The sequence below is a fragment of the Macrosteles quadrilineatus genome, unplaced genomic scaffold, assembly GCF_028750875.1.
Source record: "Macrosteles quadrilineatus isolate MER2022 unplaced genomic scaffold, UCM_ALF_1.0 Scaffold_4__1_contigs__length_99947679, whole genome shotgun sequence".
Lineage (NCBI taxonomy): Eukaryota > Metazoa > Arthropoda > Insecta > Hemiptera > Cicadellidae > Macrosteles > Macrosteles quadrilineatus.
This window is the reverse complement of record NW_026542597.1, coordinates 75,568,795-75,586,401: the sequence shown is the minus strand read 5'-3', so window position 1 is coordinate 75,586,401 and position 17,607 is coordinate 75,568,795. Positions and strand designations below refer to the sequence as shown.

The 17,607-nt window shown below is 36.5% G+C and overlaps 1 protein-coding gene across 2 annotated transcripts in view; it reads left to right on the top strand.

Moving 5' to 3' along the window:
• LOC128992579 (aryl hydrocarbon receptor protein 1-like) overlaps positions 1 to 17,607 on the top strand; it is a 149,871-nt gene that overhangs the window by 113,618 nt on the left and 18,646 nt on the right. For both annotated transcript variants that reach the window (XM_054416226.1, XM_054416224.1), the window contains exons 3-4: positions 5,196 to 5,293; positions 9,712 to 9,801. In XM_054416226.1, coding sequence (XP_054272201.1) covers positions 5,196 to 5,293; positions 9,712 to 9,801 — 188 coding nt within the window. The remainder of the gene's footprint in view (positions 1 to 5,195; positions 5,294 to 9,711; positions 9,802 to 17,607) is intronic.

Below are 17,607 nucleotides of genomic sequence, written 5' to 3'. Positions count from 1 at the left end.
ACACTACCTTGCACTTCAACATATTTAAAGTGAACAAAATTCGTAATTCAAACAACTTCATAAAATTCGTTTATTTCTTAAATACGATTAACTTATTTAAAACTAATACAATCCCTAGATTGAGAACGACAAAATAATTCCTCAAGACAAATAAATAGTAAATCAATACTAAAAGATTTCGGTAAATTCATCCTAACTACACTAAGAACAATAAGGTTTGCCATTTTTGGCATTTAACGTTCAATCAAAATATTCTTATAGAGTATTATTAAATGTGTTTCTAATGTAGATATAGCAAATTATTTTTAGGCTTTTTTTATACAAAGTTATATTTCAACACAACAATTTATTATCCAACATCAAGATTTTGCATAATACAACTCCTCTGAGGGCTACAAACGTTTACTTGTCCAACATAACATTAATCAAATGAAAGCGTTCATCTCAATTAAATGGGGCGAGGCTTAATTAAGTCACTTATTAATATTTAAAACGGTTTTAATAAAAATGAGACCACTATCGCACCGGGGTATTATCTTTATGGAGGTTGTAGCTGAAAGGGTTTTAATTTTGACGGGGGGAGGTTGCGCGCGCAGGTTGCTTAGCAACCATCCACTCCAAAATATTTGGGAATGTTTATCGTATGGTAATGACCCCTCCCCAAACAAGCGCTTTCGATGGATAAATTGTGTTATGATTGTGGCGGAAGATAGATTAGAATTACGTATGAATTTATTGAGGTTATTAAATGTTATGACCATTATAAATAACGAAGCCATATGAGAAAAAATAATTGTTTTAGGAGCTGCAATTGTAATTCACGTTTCGGAACTAAAATGAAGTAATAGCATTAATTGATGGTTGGGATGGACAAGAACCTTATTGGATTCGCTCCTCCTCGTAAATACCGTAACCAAAACTTGTTATTGTAGAAAGATATAAAAAAACGAGCATGTGATGTTCCTTAACCAAAGAAGCATAATTTTACCACTTTGATACCCTTAAACATAACAAAAACTATTAGGACTTTCATAGACAGTTTAGAGATAATGACATGACATTTTAGAAAGGCATTAACTTGTAATCGAATAGTATTACAATAAATGTAAATAGGGTTAAAGGTAAGTCATTTCTTTGCAGAGCAATTTGTATTGATAAGCATAAAGACATCGTGTTTTTTGTCCTAGGACGCTAGGCTAGAGCCCGGGATTGTTTTTTACATAACTTCAGGCTAGACCTAGGTTCTGTGGCATTATCACTTAGATTAAACCCATTGGTGATTTGACGGGATTTGAACCTCTGACCTCAGGAACCGAAGTCCCGCGCTTTGACCACTACACCAGCTAGCTTCCCCGAGACATAGTAAGAAGAAAGACAATTCTGTAGTAGGAAATTGAATAATCATACATTCACTCGAAACCTAGCAAAGGAAAAAAATGTCCCAGCGCCTAGCCTGGAATTCGTCAACCAATATATCACAATTCCTAGAATACGAAATACCTCCTTAACACCGGTACAAATAATTTCAATTTATGCACTGCTGTAAGCTGTTCTACATCTAGCTATAATGAAGTGGCGAAGTAGTGGTTTCAGCTATTTGTAGGATTACAACGAGTGAAATTTAGTGCGGACGGCAATAAAAATGCGCTCGTTACTGCGATTGTGTTCGGATCATAAATAATGCGACAGCTGTAAGTAGTATTATAGGTGTAAATCTTGAATAGCGTCGGACCCAGTACGAGACCTTGGGGGACACCATGCAAAACCTCGCTGAGGCGGCGATTGAGACGTGTAGAGGAGAATGGAAATTGGTAGCAAGTTTACACGATTTTTTATTTGTCCAGCTATGGACAGATGATTTTTAACTATTTCTCGTAAAAAGTATTATTTAGTTATTATATTTTATTAGTAATACAAACATTGACATAGTATATTGAAGCACACATTTAACTCGAAGATAAAATAAAACAGTTATATAATGTTAAACAACCGTTACCCTTACTATGATTGACAAAGAAGACTTAAAATATACTAGGTCTGCAATAAACTGCCCTATCAGTTTCGGCATGATTGAAAATTCGGTATTGAAAATGAAACGCTATTTAGCAACACCACACGCTGCTTGTGGCTCTTTTTACTTACTTTTTTCGGTACGCATAGGGGAGAAACAGTTCCCTTACGGGTTGGTTTTGGAGAAAATGTATCATACATGATCATGATCATCATGGTCATCATGATGTTTTTTACAAGATAAAGACACCAGTGACCAGTAACATAACCACCAGTGACAGTAAGTGTTATAGTATTAATATCTGCGTAATAAATGTGTTTAATCGTTTTCACCATATTTCCAGTCGTATTTTTCAACTTACAGTATAAACAATTTGCCTTATACAAGTAAAAATTTTTTTGAAGGTTTTAATAATATTTTCCTCCAAAGAATTCATAAACACATTGGTCCATTGAAGGAGAACACACACAAAGGAGAAGAACATACGCAGGTAAAATTCCTCAATTTCTCATACATTCAATTTTTCTCAATCAATATACTAAGTTCTTTAGTTTGCTTCTATGGCCACTTACAATTCAGTTCCCCTCAATTCAGCTTGGGATTGTGAAAGGAAATCCTTTTACAAACAAAGTTCCACGCGCGCTTATGTTTCTCCAGGCGACGGTCAGGCGGCCAGGCAACCCCATATTCTAATGTCTCCTCAAAATTGGACTCGGACTTCCTGGTAGCGGTTGCAATCGTGGTAATTATGAGGGGGTGGCTGAGGGGGCACGCAAGCCGGCAATGCGATTTTAATGCTTTGTTGCCCCCTTCTCTTCACGGGCCACTGACTACGGCCTACCCCTAACACCGGCGGGGTTGAAATTGGATACTTCCAATTTCTGAAATCAAAATCCAGACTCTAGTTTTTGCATTCTCGCTGTATAAACCTTTGTTATTTCAAGACAGGATAGACAGAACTAACCTATCCAATGGAACGTCGTCTTGACGTTGCGTGATGCCTGCTGCAGGATTGACATGAAAGGAGGGAAGATGAGGCAAACATTTGCGGAGTAGTTAATTTTTGAAATTTCGGCGTAAATTTGTTCATACGTCGAAGTGTTTGTTAAGCTTTTGAACTTGTTATTTAACAAATTATTAGTCACGACAGTTCAATGCACTCGGTAAAATATGGAAGACATTTTAAATCATTGCTTTGTGACCATGAAAATAAACCAATTTAATTTCGATGGTTTGTTCATTATCATTACATGAAACTCTTCCGTCCGTAAACCAGGTAAATGGTTCAAGTAATTTTGTAATGTCAGAATATTAAAATTGGTGGGTAATAGAGGGGTTTGAGTTTTTCTATTGATGTATAGTTTTTCTGTCATAAAAGAAACTTTTTACGGTTCGATACTAAACCTAGCAGTCCATGACCATTGGGATTTTTTATTGATAACCGAAGAGACTATCAAATGAGAAACAAACTCGTTCGTCCCACACTCGTTATTTTATTCTTGCTATTCGTAGTGCATTTTCATAGTTATTACAATTATTCATCTTCAGTACACTTCCCGTAACATATTTATGTACCTTTAGGAGGAACACGTTAGGAGCTACAAAGATAACTTTTGCAAAACCCTCTGTAATCTTCGAGCACGCACCATACAGCATGCCAAAAATACGGAACAATGGTTGACTTTACAGCTCCTTTGAAAACCTCAGTGCATATCAATGTTATTTTTGCTTAGCAGATTTTCGGCCTACTTTGCCTACTTTGCCGTTCTAGTTAGACTTTCTGCATGTCGCACATTATTTTCTATTTGACCAAATACGTTGTACATTACATGTACCAGGAATAGTATTACTTTTCCCTTTAAAGTATTATAAATGTTGATCATTTGATACCCATTCCCACAAACTAACCTTCCAAGCATTCCAACCCGCACTGTTCGCTTATTCCATAGTAGTGAGTCAGGGTGTTTTTGCATTTCCACGGCGGCGCGGCTAGTCCCATATCGATCCCAGGTGGGCCGCTAATCATTGGGGGAACTTTGATGATTTATCGTGGTCTTTAAATTAGTCATTCACTCCACCATCTGCCCCCCTCCCTCACCTGACTTTTGTTTTATGGCTGAGCGCGCCCATTATCCCGGTATCTGGCAATTTGTCCCGATAGGGAAACTTATTCGAAGTAGCTCCCTGTATAAATCAACCACTGGGGTAACCGCCTGTCACCAGAGTCCCAGAGTTTGTGTCGTCTGGTGATTTGTTGGCTTGTTTAGATACACGTGTAAATTGCTGGTGAGTTATGCTACGATTTGTTGCGAATCCATTCATTGTGTATTTGCAAGTTGCAAAATCGAAGTGGTAAACGTGAATTTGCACAATCCAGCCATAACGAAAAGTATTCGCTAAAATAATTAAGAGGTAGAGGAAACATTTATAAACTTATCTACCACTTTATTTGAACTGACTAGATCTACGATCTACATTGATAGGTTGAGTAGATAATAAAATAAAAGCTTCCTACAACTAAACTAGAAACTTATTCATAGCTTCTCGTTTGAAGTTTGTCGCATTTCAGACTTCGGTTGACCTAGTATCTCTGCATTACACAAATTGTTTCTTTGCCTTAAAATAGTTGTTGTATAAGCATTTTTAGTATGTTTCCATCATCCTCAGGCAAAGTATTTGAGTGGATATCTAAATATCTATGTGAAGCATTTCAGTTTATACAATTGTTGAGGAGTGGAGAGATTCATTTTTGGTTTAGTCGATTTGATCAACTGCATTCTAGCATACGTTAGCTCAAGATGTTTCCCGTATAGTATGAGAGAATTGTATGCTTCAGAAAAGAGTTTGGCGGCTTTTGACTTTGCATTGCCCCTTTGACCCGTGCGTCATTTCAAGCAAAGCAGGGAAAGCTACAATACGGTATAGAGAATTGCACAAATAAATATTAGTTGTGGTACCGATGGTACCGAGCCACGAAATCGCTACCAAGCATATACTTTTCTCCAACTGCTGCGAAGCTCCTGGAGATCTGCCAATGTAGGTGTTGCAGTTAGCTTTAGATACTTCTCGTCCAGTAGAAGAGAAACTTTAACTTCATGACCATACCATCTTGATGGCGTTGGTTTCCTCTTGTACTGTCTTAAGTTTGAAGAGCGTTGCTAACAGCTGTTTGTTGGTGTTGCAGTGACCATGCACAAAGACAAGGAGGACGGCCAGTACCGCGGCAGAGGAGACCTCTCCGTCTACGACCACTCCCTGTTGGACGGCGACATGTTCCTTCAGGTAAGCAACCAATCCAAAATCCATCAATTTGTTTATTATCAACTATCAATTGAGGTTGGAGACGCCACCTAGTGTATTTTAACCCAAATATGAGTGAAGGAAGAGTTAGAATGGAGGTAAATGATCTATGTAGTTGTGTTACTAGGATCTGCTATTTCATTAGCCAGAATAACTTATTTACAAAGTTCAATGATCATGAATATCTGGGTCCAGTTTAAAACCATCAAAAAGCTACTGGCTTTTCTCAGCATTGATCCGACAATATTTTGATTGTTATGCGAGGACTATAACCACTCAGCTACCTAGCCAGTCTTCATTATCTTCACCCTCGTCCTTCAACTAATACTCGCCTTAAACTAACTAATTCTCGTCTTAAATTATACTTACAAGCTAGCAATACTAAAGACGTACTCTTCGTCATTTTAGTGCAAATCCTATCCCCCCTGTACATCCTTACTTTACCACACTCTTGTTTTTGGTAGCATCTTCCTTCATCCTCAGCTTCGTTTTCATTGCCATTCCGATGATTATTTTTTTGCTTCTTCTATTTCCTCACTATTATTTTTGCAGCATCTCTATAAAGATTTTCAATTCCATCCTCATTGTTATTCTCAATCTAACACCCAATGTAAAAACATAATTAGCTTCTCAAATTTATTTTAATTAATCTCTCTGCAGTACCCCATTGCTCTGTTTCGCTGTCATCCTCATTATCAACTTATCCTCTTCTTTCATTTCTTCATTTTACCATATCCCATTCTTTTGATCTCATACCACAAACTTAACCATTGTTACCTAATCGTGTACGGTTTCGGTTTTTGTATTCTTTTTTACGGAAGGCTCATTAAGATATTCATCGCAATTATTTTCATAATCTTATTACTATTTTCACATTGATTTTTAACTTTGTTTATATCATTTTCTTAAATTTAAATACAAATTTGCTATTGTTTGTCAGTAAAATAATTTCTTAATTTATTACGAACCATCTTTCTTTTTAGGCTATTCTTTAAGACTCAAACTAAAAACAACTCGTAATTCCCTCGAATACTAGAACAGATAGCGATATGGATCATGAACATTAACAAATTATGTTACTAGCCCGAAAGTAAACATTATTTAACATTGCTTAAATAAAACTGTCAAACCACATCTTAATGTTATTAGTATAGGACTCGGGACAGTTTACGTTATTTGTTTATGTTTATGATCCAAACTGCTATCCGTTCTAGTATTCGTGGTAATGTAGAAAGATTTATTTTCCAAAACTTATCTTAAAGTTATTTGTTGCTTTTATACTCGGATTACAAAAATTAGGTGGTATGAGGGGAAGTAACCCAACTTTTTTTCTTTATATGTTTGTAGCAGATGATGTTTTGGCAAACCTCAGCTGTTGAGCTATTGCTTTGAAGGCTTTGTTGGATCAAGTGGAGGGGATAGATTTCTTTCCCTAAAACCGCCTAAATTTTGTGAACAGAGTATAAATAAATACCCTCTTAACTATTTCTCCCCATGTTTATATTCCAATTTATTGTTTTCATCACCCACCTGTTTAACACAAGCGGTTGAGATCTAGCGGCCAATCGTCGTCACACATTGTCGGCGCTTTGTCCAATTGTGGTCCTTATAATTAAGTCGGCCTGTGTCACTGTGTGTGGCAGAAACTGTTGAATACTTCCAGGAATCCGGCGCCAGAGACACATTTGAGGTGCCGCTGCCCGCAAAGATGGAGTCAAAATATATATTTAGAAAAAAAATCCTAATAAAGAATATAAATAAATAATTATTTCCAGAGAAATACCCATTATTATTTCATTCCAGACAAAGTACGGTGAACATTAGTGTAATTAAACATTTCGTGATTAATTCTTCATGATAAGACAGTAATGCCCACATAAGTTAGTTGCTTTGGTACTGACTACGATCAGCTGTTTATTTAGCCATGATTGTTTATTAAATGCCCAACTATCATGGACAGCTGATACTAGTTTTTTACCATCATAGAGCTACTCAGACAAAATGAATTAGCAGAGGGAAAATCTGTGTGGTTAGGATAGTAAATTGTGGAAAAGATACTCACTGTGCTTACTTCATTATGGTATCGTTCTCAAACATTTCATGGTTTTCCAAAGCAGTAGTAACATTTGATCCTGAAAAGTCAGTAGTGCATTATAGTGTATCCCTCCTACTCTCATCTCCATTCATACTTGGCTTAAAATACCTACTATGTATGGTCGCCATTTCATTGAACAGTATTGAACAGTATCCCTATGAACCAATTGAGCACATTGTGTGGATGACATTGACAAATCAACATTTATTTCAATAACTATTGAAAAAGCCATCGATGTGGTACGAAGTCGAAGTCAGATCGAAGTCAGAAGGTCAAGTTATGAGTATTGTTAGGGATTAAATACTAAAGTAAGTGTCAAAGCAAACAAAATGCATACTGTACTGGACTTCAAAATACATGATATATTTGAATTAATTTGCAAATTTCTATTGCTCTGAGTTAAGTTGAAAACTATATACATTTTACGTGATAATCATTAACTTATCACTGACTTGTAATTTTTTTCAAGCATACCCTAAACATAACTTTGTAATTAGTCTTTTTCAAATACTAATGAAACATACTATGAAAACATGAAACTTTATAATTAGTTTTCCCAAATAATAATGAAACATACTATGAAAATACAAAATCTAACTTAAGTCATTTTCTTCTTTATGTTAAACAAATTAATAACGTTACAATATTTTACTTGAATTCAAAACATCAATAAAACTTACTATGACCACACAAAATCCTATCACAATTCAACATCTAACGTAAGTCATTTTCTTCTTTCCATTTTATACAATAACATCACGATATTTTACTTGAATTCACTAAACATCACCAACTTTATAGTAACCATAACCTCATTTCGTATGGATATAAACAAACTTCTATCACGGCCACCTGTTTTGATGTAAACAAATTTGAACTTGAAAACGTTCAGATGATTGACAACAGAATTCAGCACAACTCTGAAATTTTAAATGCCTATTTTTATGACGAAGGGCTTTCACGGGATATCATGTTGTATTAATAGTCAAAGATATCATTCAAATCCGCAAAAGGCACATCTAGAGGTTAAGAGCTTTAAATTGATACCCAATATGCCTACAAATAAATATTTAGGAGTCAATTTGACGAATAAAAAATCCAACAAATACTTTAGATAAATATTTCATAAAAAAGAATCACCGACGAAAATTTCCATTAAAAGGATCCATACAAGAATGTACTTTGTTTGCAAGTCGAATAAGGAGGGGTGATTTCCATAAGACAGGGGCTACGGGGAAAGCAGCGTAATTATTTTGGACTTGTGATGGCGGTTCGGGCGCCACATAGTAAAAAGTCGATACTTGGTGCGCGCGCCACGACGGAGACGCCGGCCCTGCATTGAGATATGGCGTTCTTATGCTTCATGGCTGCATATTTTGTATATTGCAGTCCTATCGTCATTACTCAAAGGTCAAAATACCGCTGTCGTGGAAAATCTGCTGTTTTATTGTGAATCCAGCTTTTGATCATTAGACTTTTAATTTTTTTTTATTTATTACCAATTAGGACAGAAACACAACTGGATGTGCTTCAAACCACAATATCCGTGAAGGATGGGGAAATGAGATGATGCATTAACAATAATAATAACTGTTTCTTTAGTTGGAATCATTTTGTTAAAGCTATTCGAACACAAAACTGTCTTATATCAAATTATGCCCAGTTACAAATTAAAAGTATAACTATTAAGTTAAACTCTGCATCGTTATCAACAGTTAACGTACGAGGCTAGTCTAGGAGGATTAAACATTATGTTTAATCCTCCTAGATGCTAGTGCATTGCAATCTTTTTATAGTAAGAATTGGTTTAGTATGGTCTTAACCAATTTCATTTTAACTGACACCATTATGTACATACTTGATGTGCGTTGTGAACAATAGAGTAGTAGGCCTATGAGTAAATTATGGACAAATGTCTACTCTATGGCTCTATAAACTCCATCGTATTACTCTGTGAAATTATAGGCCTACACTTTGGATAACCATACAAGTATCATGTTCGCTATGAATACACACGAAAAAATGTATATTACGGATCTGTGATATTTTATAGTAGAATTGTATAAACATTTCCCCAAAACATTCTCTTTGTTTATACGAACCTTACGTGTGCTTACTGTGTTAAATTTCAGCCAACTCTTTCTATGGACTTCGCCTTCACTATGGTGAACTGTATGGCTATACCCGATGTGTGTCCGTAGGCACACTATCATTATCTATGTGTGTTTGCAAGGTAGTCACAAACTGTATACTCTATGACTTTCTATATTGTGTACTCTATGCTATAACCAGTGTTTGCACGCAGGCGCTGAACGGGTTTCTCCTGATGCTTACTTGCGAGGGGGAAGTGTTCTTCGCTACGCACAACATCGAGAACTACCTCGGCTTCCACCAGGTAAAACACAAGTATACCTAACATAACCTCAAACTCCACAAATCGTTGATATATATCTAAATGTTAATCCTGACCTACAAATGTACAAATATTGTGTACCTAGCATATCCTAAAACCTACATGTACAGGTAGGTTGTAGGATATGTAAGGTTTTATAGACCCATCCTTACCTAAAACATTGTGTGTACCAGCATGACCTAAAACCTAACTCAAAACTTCACACAAATCTTAGTAGTCTACAATATAAATATTAAGTAGGCCTACCCATCACAACCTAAATCATTACCTAAAACTCCTCACATTGTGTGTACCCTACCTAGCATGACCTAAGTAAGACCAGTTAAAGTTTACCTATACTGACGAAAAGGTCCATTCCATTTATTAGACCACTTGTTCTTACGAAGTTCAATGCAGTATCTTTAAAAGGAACAACGTTTGGAGGTGGAAATTATGATATTTGATTTTTTATATAATTTTTATTATGTTAAACTCAGGCATAAATTAATGCAAAGTAAGAGACATATCAATTCCAACCTTTACATACATACATACATGATACATGATCTCTCCGTCCGTAGTCCTTTGCCTTAAGGAATTGGACAGGTCAGGGTTAATACAAAGAATAACCAACTTAATACAAATTTTTGTCACCGTCTAGGTAACTGTCTTTGTAAAATTGTTACAGCTTGTCCTTAAAATAAAATAAAAGAATGCAATGTTAACCATTGTAGCCCTACTACTAGGACTACAAAATAACTTCAAGGCAAAAAAGAACTAGGGTATTTATTTTTACAAACCAACAAGTATATGGGACGTTTCTGTACAGATGCTATGCCTAGTAAAACATCGATCTATGTGTTTCAGTCCACCACCTCCTTATAATTCTCACGGATTCTATGCGAATCATAACACAGTATTATTTACATGATCAACAACACGCTTTTATAGAGACGTAGTATATACAATAGATCAAAACATGTTTAACTAGCTTTCCTTGCCCAAACGGAACCGTGAAGCCAAAACCTAAGCAAGACCGTGGGTAGCGCAATGTAATGAAGAGCTCAGAGTATGATTTACAAAAACTGACCCCGCGACCCTAACTATGATTGTTTGTTATTTGTTTCTTCTGATTGGCCAGGATTTATTGGATGGTCTGGCCCGTTCTTTACCCTCATCTGTATTTCAAATACGGCCGCCGTCCCGCTGCGCAAGGCCACATATTGGTTTTGGGTTTGGTTTGACTGCAGTCAAGTCATTGGTAGGTCGTTCACTCTAGAAGAGCTACTGCTTCGTGAGAGTTCAGGATTTACTGGCGCCAGTGACTAATTTCTGAATGAATTTAAAAACTAGAATTTCTCATCACTTTGGCCTGAAGTGAGTCTTTTACACTCGACTAGGCTGAAGAGACGTGATGGACACTATTTTAGTATATGCACTATCCTTATCCAGTTTACTCTAGTTTTAAAATCAATTTGATCGTTGGATTTGTAGTACAGCATCATAAGTTATGTCATCAGTTTGAAAAGAAGGTTTGTCTGTTGTTACCTACCTTCAGGGTGTTACCCATCTAAATGAAATTGCCATTACCATATGAACTATTGAGAAATGTACCAATATACTCTCAGTAAACGAAAGCATAGTGTAGGTCTGTGCGCATCATTCATAGCCCGTGTTTTATCTATGGTTTAGTATAATGGATGTTGAAGGCCCGGGACACGACAGTCCCAGGTAGATGAAGGTTCAGGAGACAGCATCCATTAAGGATTTTGAGCCAATCAATACAGAAGCCTTGCCTGTACAAGAACTAAATGTTCGATATGTTGAAAAACAAATGGAATCCACTTCATTAAACATTATGCATATCAATTCCCTCTGCTTTCTGTCAAGGAGTGGAGATTAACGAACATAAAAATTACCTCAGTACTTTTTCCACTACGTTATTATGTGAACGAAAACGCTGTCCATTGATATTGTTTCGCAAACCTTTCGCTGGACTCATACAACTGGCGGGAACTGGGTACCGGAAGCGGTCATTTTCGCGGGGGTGACAGACGACAGCGCGCCTAGCGGCAGCTGCAGGAAGTCCGATAGTGATCAGTGCTATCTCGCGGTACATTGACAATCTAATGTAATTAAGCGGGGGAGTGGGAGTCTGTCATCGGTCCATGTCCGCAGGTCCACGGCAACGGGGGTAATTACCGCGCGGTGCAGTGTGCAGTACAGTACCGCCATTAGGAACTGCGGAAACGAACCGAGATACACAGACCTGCATTGGTGAATGCATCACTATAGAAATACGATTGAAATAAGTGTATAAGTTAAAGGAACTGACTACATTGAATAAATAATATCATTTTCAGGCAACAATAAAATCAGCTGATTAGTTTGTAAACATACGTTGACTTTCACAACAGCTGGTATAAAAAGTTTGAATGGCCATTTTGTTTTATGAATTTGAAAAAATTGTCATAATTTTTTTGTAGCTTTATCTAGTTGTCATAAATGTTTGTTCAAAGTTTTAATTTCGTATGTTTAACCACTTTTATGAGAAAATAATAAAGGGAAAAACAATGTGGCCGCTGTTTGAGTAATTAAGGACTTCCTTCCGGACATTTTAATATGATATTTGGATAAGTTTACTGTAATATCATATTTAAAACACGAATTCTGAAACACCCTGTGTAGAGGAGTGTTGCGTTCGATGTTTTTTTAGAGACTAGTTTAAAGAGGTAATGTTGGTTTTGTCTAAGTTAAGATATGTCACAAGGTACGAATTAAGATGTATAATTTTACATCTGAGTACCGAGGGACTAATAAAAAAATGCTGACTACCAGCTGTTTCATTAGCCAGAATAATTTATTTAAAGTCTAATGATCAGTGTCAGCTGGGTCCAGTTTCGAACTATCAAATACCCCCGCCGCAGCAAACCTGCCGACTAAGCGAATTTCCATTTGTCTGAATTGATTTTCAGTTAAATATATTTTAATAACATTAGGTTTAACGAGTACCTAGGTTTGCTGCTACAAGGAAACTAATAAAGTGTGTTTTTGAGTAAAATATTTATAGCTTAGTACAAAATAAATAAATTTGCCAAGTTTGATCAAAATATATTTATAAACAAGCAAACTACAACATTTGACAATATTCTCCATAAGAATAACATGGGAATTTTAAATTTACAATTTTTTTAATTTTCTCCGTTACTAATAATCGAACAAAAATACTTTTATATACTAAATTATTTGTTTTTTTAAGCTCTTTAAAAAGGTCTAAAGAAAAATTGGGAAATTTTGTGTTTTGAGGGTCAAATGTGAAAAAAAACCAATTTTTACCCTCATAAAACCCCCGTAAAGCCCCGTTCCCATGGTCCGATCGTGCTGGTTCGCGAACTCATTCAAGTTTATCACGCTTTACACCTTTAAACCAAATTTCATCAAAATCGGACAAAAATTACTCAAGTTATCGCGTTCACGGACGTATATATATATATATATATAAGTCTATATATATATATATACATATATAAAAATTTAAACGAATAGTGTTTTTGGCCTCTGGGGACATCAAAATGAAAAAGTAAATCGGTCCCGGGTCTAGGTCTTACCGTGCCACCTACGGTAATAGCTACTTCCCTACAGGGAAATTCGCTAAAAGCTACTGACCTTTCTCATTATCGATCCTTCTTTTGATTGTTATGCGACCACTATCGCACAAATACATACTAGACATTACGATATGTCCTGTGTCCTTGCAGTAGTTATAAAGCTAATGCTGATTAATAATTTTACGGTTTCTATAAACTGCGTCACATCCAATTGATGATTTTCTCGAGTTTTATCAACGATGGTCATGGTTGAGACATCTCGACGACGCATATTGAACGACGCAACTAAAAGATCATTACGCATCTTGTTGTTTCAATGCTAAGCATTACACAAAAGCAACAATTGTCCACATCGATCGTACACTTCATCCAACAATGATTTCACACATCACAATTCCCTCATTCGCGCTAACCAGATCAATCAACGCCGTCATAACCATCGTCAATAACTCCTAATAGCCCTTCCCACGGTCTGTAAGGACGATAACATCGTATAAATCGGTTGTTTATTTGTAGTCGGCACCCAGCACCCCAGTGGTGTCGGCACTTGTACCCTCAGCGGCTATAAACCCACCAGTTAACTAGCCTTGGTCAGCGGGTCATCTGCTAATGTCTACATCCACTACATCGTAATCAGTATAAACCCCATTCTTAACGCAGCCGGAGCCGTCAGACTGCGCTTATCATGTGAGTCGGTTCAGTGTCATATCACTTGAGAGACTACCGGGCTTATCTGTTAACTACCCAGGTGACACATACTGGGTGTTTCATTATGTGGTTAGCAGGTGCTCAAATCTGTTGATACGATTTTGTGTGAACTATTTGATTACTCAAATCACAAGAAGATGAGTGTATGTTGACTGTTCTGCCGGATGCGTTTTGTCGCGTTTGTTACTGAATGAGATCAGCCGTTTCTTTGGTTTGGCCATTAAAAGCACAATTATCAAGGACACTAGGGTCAATTTTTGAACTTCAAAAAGATCTGTTGTTGAATGAAAGATATTTTTCAACCCAAGCAAAGCTGTTTGAGCTTGAAGTACTCAAATTTTGCTCTGAGGGATCGAATGAAAAAAATCCCATGTTTTAAGCTCAAGTCCTTTGCAATAGTGTGTATTACAAGGCTTTTTAACACGGTACCTTTCTAAACATCTGAGAGTTGTATTTGTATTCAGAAATTGTGACTGTCAGTATTCTGATGCGAATTTTGTAAAATATGCTTTAAATACAAATTCCTACAAATCTTCACTACGTCTTTTTATCTCAGGTCAAAATGAGAGGAAACTCGAAATTAGAAAGAATAAAATTCTATGGTGTATATCTTGAAAAATAAATCAACTGTACTCCTCCTTAAAACTAGTAAACAGTCTGTCGAATACCAATTTAATCTTAATCACAGATTTTAGATTTTCAAATAGAGTTGTAATTAGAAAAAATTCAAAAGTAAATTCAACAAATTAAATATAAAAAAATGTATCTGGTACAACGCAAAAAAAGACATCACAGATACCCTGTATTGATTTAAATGGGATCACCAGGTGGAAAAACGAAGAGGTTCCAGGCAAAATCAAACAAATGCCAAATTTGAGAAATTGACTTAACCCTTACCGGCACAAGAAAAAAAGATTGCCCAACGGAACTTGTCTTCCCCACTGAATCCTTGTCTTAGCGTGTGAACTCTGCAAGCTATCCTTGTTATACTTTACATAGATCCTAGTTTTCAATCTTCAAATTAGCAGAACAAATATGAGCGCTCGCCTTGTTCACCGCTCAGCAGCAAATTGTAGGTGTGCCGTAATTGGAGAACACGGCATCAAATAAATTTGCCCACGGTCTGCTTCCTCGAGCAGGCTTATTAGCAAAATCTGCCTCTGCCTGGATTATAACCATTACACTGTGAAACTCAAGGCGGGATTTGTCAGCTGTGAGATTTGCCTCGGTGAGTTTGGCTGTGAGTTTCTCGCCTGTTCCTTTTTGCACTCCTAGAACTGAAAAATGAGCTTAGTTGAACAATAGATTTGCTTGGTATAAATTAACATGTAAACGAGGATGTTATGTCATCCGAAGACTAAAAGTGAGATAAAAAGTAGTAAGATATGACACATTTAGAAGCGAAGGCGTTCCAACACGTTCATCGTTCGATATGGCATGATTTGCTGTGTTTGTCAACAGTTACAGCATTAGGTTTTTATTTTATTTGGGCATTTTTTCTTCTAAAAGCGACTTGATTATTTTCTGGTGGATCCATTATGATCAAGTAAGGCATATTTAAGCAACATACATTGATATTGTGTCGAAGATTCTATAAGTCCACAAGTACTGAACCTCTACACGATTCTTGATAACCGAGTGCAAACTTGAGGATATCACCCAAATTATAACATCTACTCGTTTTTATCTTAGTATTTCTTCCCATTGTTTTTCACTATTACATATATTTTCAAATATCTCTGCCAGCATCATTATCCCAACCTCATCGTCAATCTTCAAGCTCCTTTCCGGCTTATTCAACATCTCTCCTATAACGTGCATAGTTCCCGATGTTCATGTCATGATTTTTTTCAGATTCTTTATATCATCCATCGTTTTGAACCCTACTTTCTTCTGATCCTTAAAATAATTTTCAAATCCTTCATCTCTTCGTCACTTCCAAACTTTTTCCAACATTTCAGTGTCCCATAGTGGGCCTATTCAACTTGTTGGCCGACTCTTCTACAGAATCATTATACTGATTTCCACACTTACCTCACTGCAAGCCTATCCTTCAGCATTTCCATGGTGTTCAACTCCTAGTGTTCTGCAGCTTCTCAATTTCCATGTGAACCTGCAGCGGCTTTGTCTCTCGGACATTTGACAGTTATCCTCATTACCGCAGGTTCCCGCGCTTCGGTAATGTCAGCTGCATGACACAGTCGTACCAACCATCAACCGCCACCGTCGTGAAGTTACTCAACTTCACATTTTAACGCTCATCAAAACGTGTTTTACTCACAACTTCACGATAGAAAGATTAGTGTAACGGCGAGAGAAATGTGTGTCAAAACAATCGACTTTTTTGAATGACATTTTTCATGATTTTAAAGATTTCTTTGAGTATTACTAAATTTTACTCTAATTTACTATACATTATCACTAGTATAATATACATGTTCAGTGGCTTTACAGTCAGTATTTCGCGTCTCACTCAGTAAAAAGTGCGTGCGTTAGACGAGAGTTAAAACGATCTCTCCAGTGATTTAAAATAAACTTAAGACAGTTCTCTTTATATGAAATTTTTACTTTCAACGTGCCAAACATTATCCTATCCTAGAGATTTTGTTAGCGAGTATTTCATGGGAAATTCTCAAAGCCTGAGATAATTTTTAGTATTTTTCTTTCTTATTTTTGCCTATATTGAAGCAATGGTCACGGTATTTTACACAGCAAATTACCATTTAGTATTGGCTGGATTCAAACCCGGCGTCTAGGATAGAAGTCATGTGCTCACACTTCATCTAAATATTCAGAGTCTGACCAGATTTGGATCAGAATGAGATTCAGACTTAAATCAGGAAATGGAACAAAATTATGATCAGGTTTTAATCAGACTCGGAAACTGATCATAAACTGACTCAAAAATCGTCCCATTTCCTAATTCAGATCTGAATTTTTTATCAGAATAATCAGAACCTAAAATAAATTATTTGTGCTAGACCAGCGCACCAGCCGCACACCATTTTACTCGCTCAATCTACAAAAATCTACATCACTGTTGTATCCGAATCCCCTTCTCGCATAGTTGCCGGTTCACAGTCTATTTGATTACGATGTTTATATTAAAAGTTAGATATAAGTCGATTATGGGTGTGGTGCTTGTTGCTAGAAAAGAAATTAGAGTGTCAGACTTGTGTGTAAGAAACGGATTTAATCCCCACCACATCCACAAACATTTGAACCTTTTAATTTTGAGTTTTCCTGTAGCAAGATGAAAATTCTTCAACCCACTAAACCTTCAAGAACAACGCTCCAATCAACGTATCGTCTCAAGAACTTTCACCAAAACCCTATTTACAATCAAAACACTTTACACCCAAAGCCAAAATAGCCCCACATCGCTGCACGATAAACTACAAGAGCCTAGTTAGTTAGGCAACGGGTAATGGAGACATTAACATGAGGACGCGTGGACGTTGTTTACATTTCAATAATTTGTAGTACTTATATA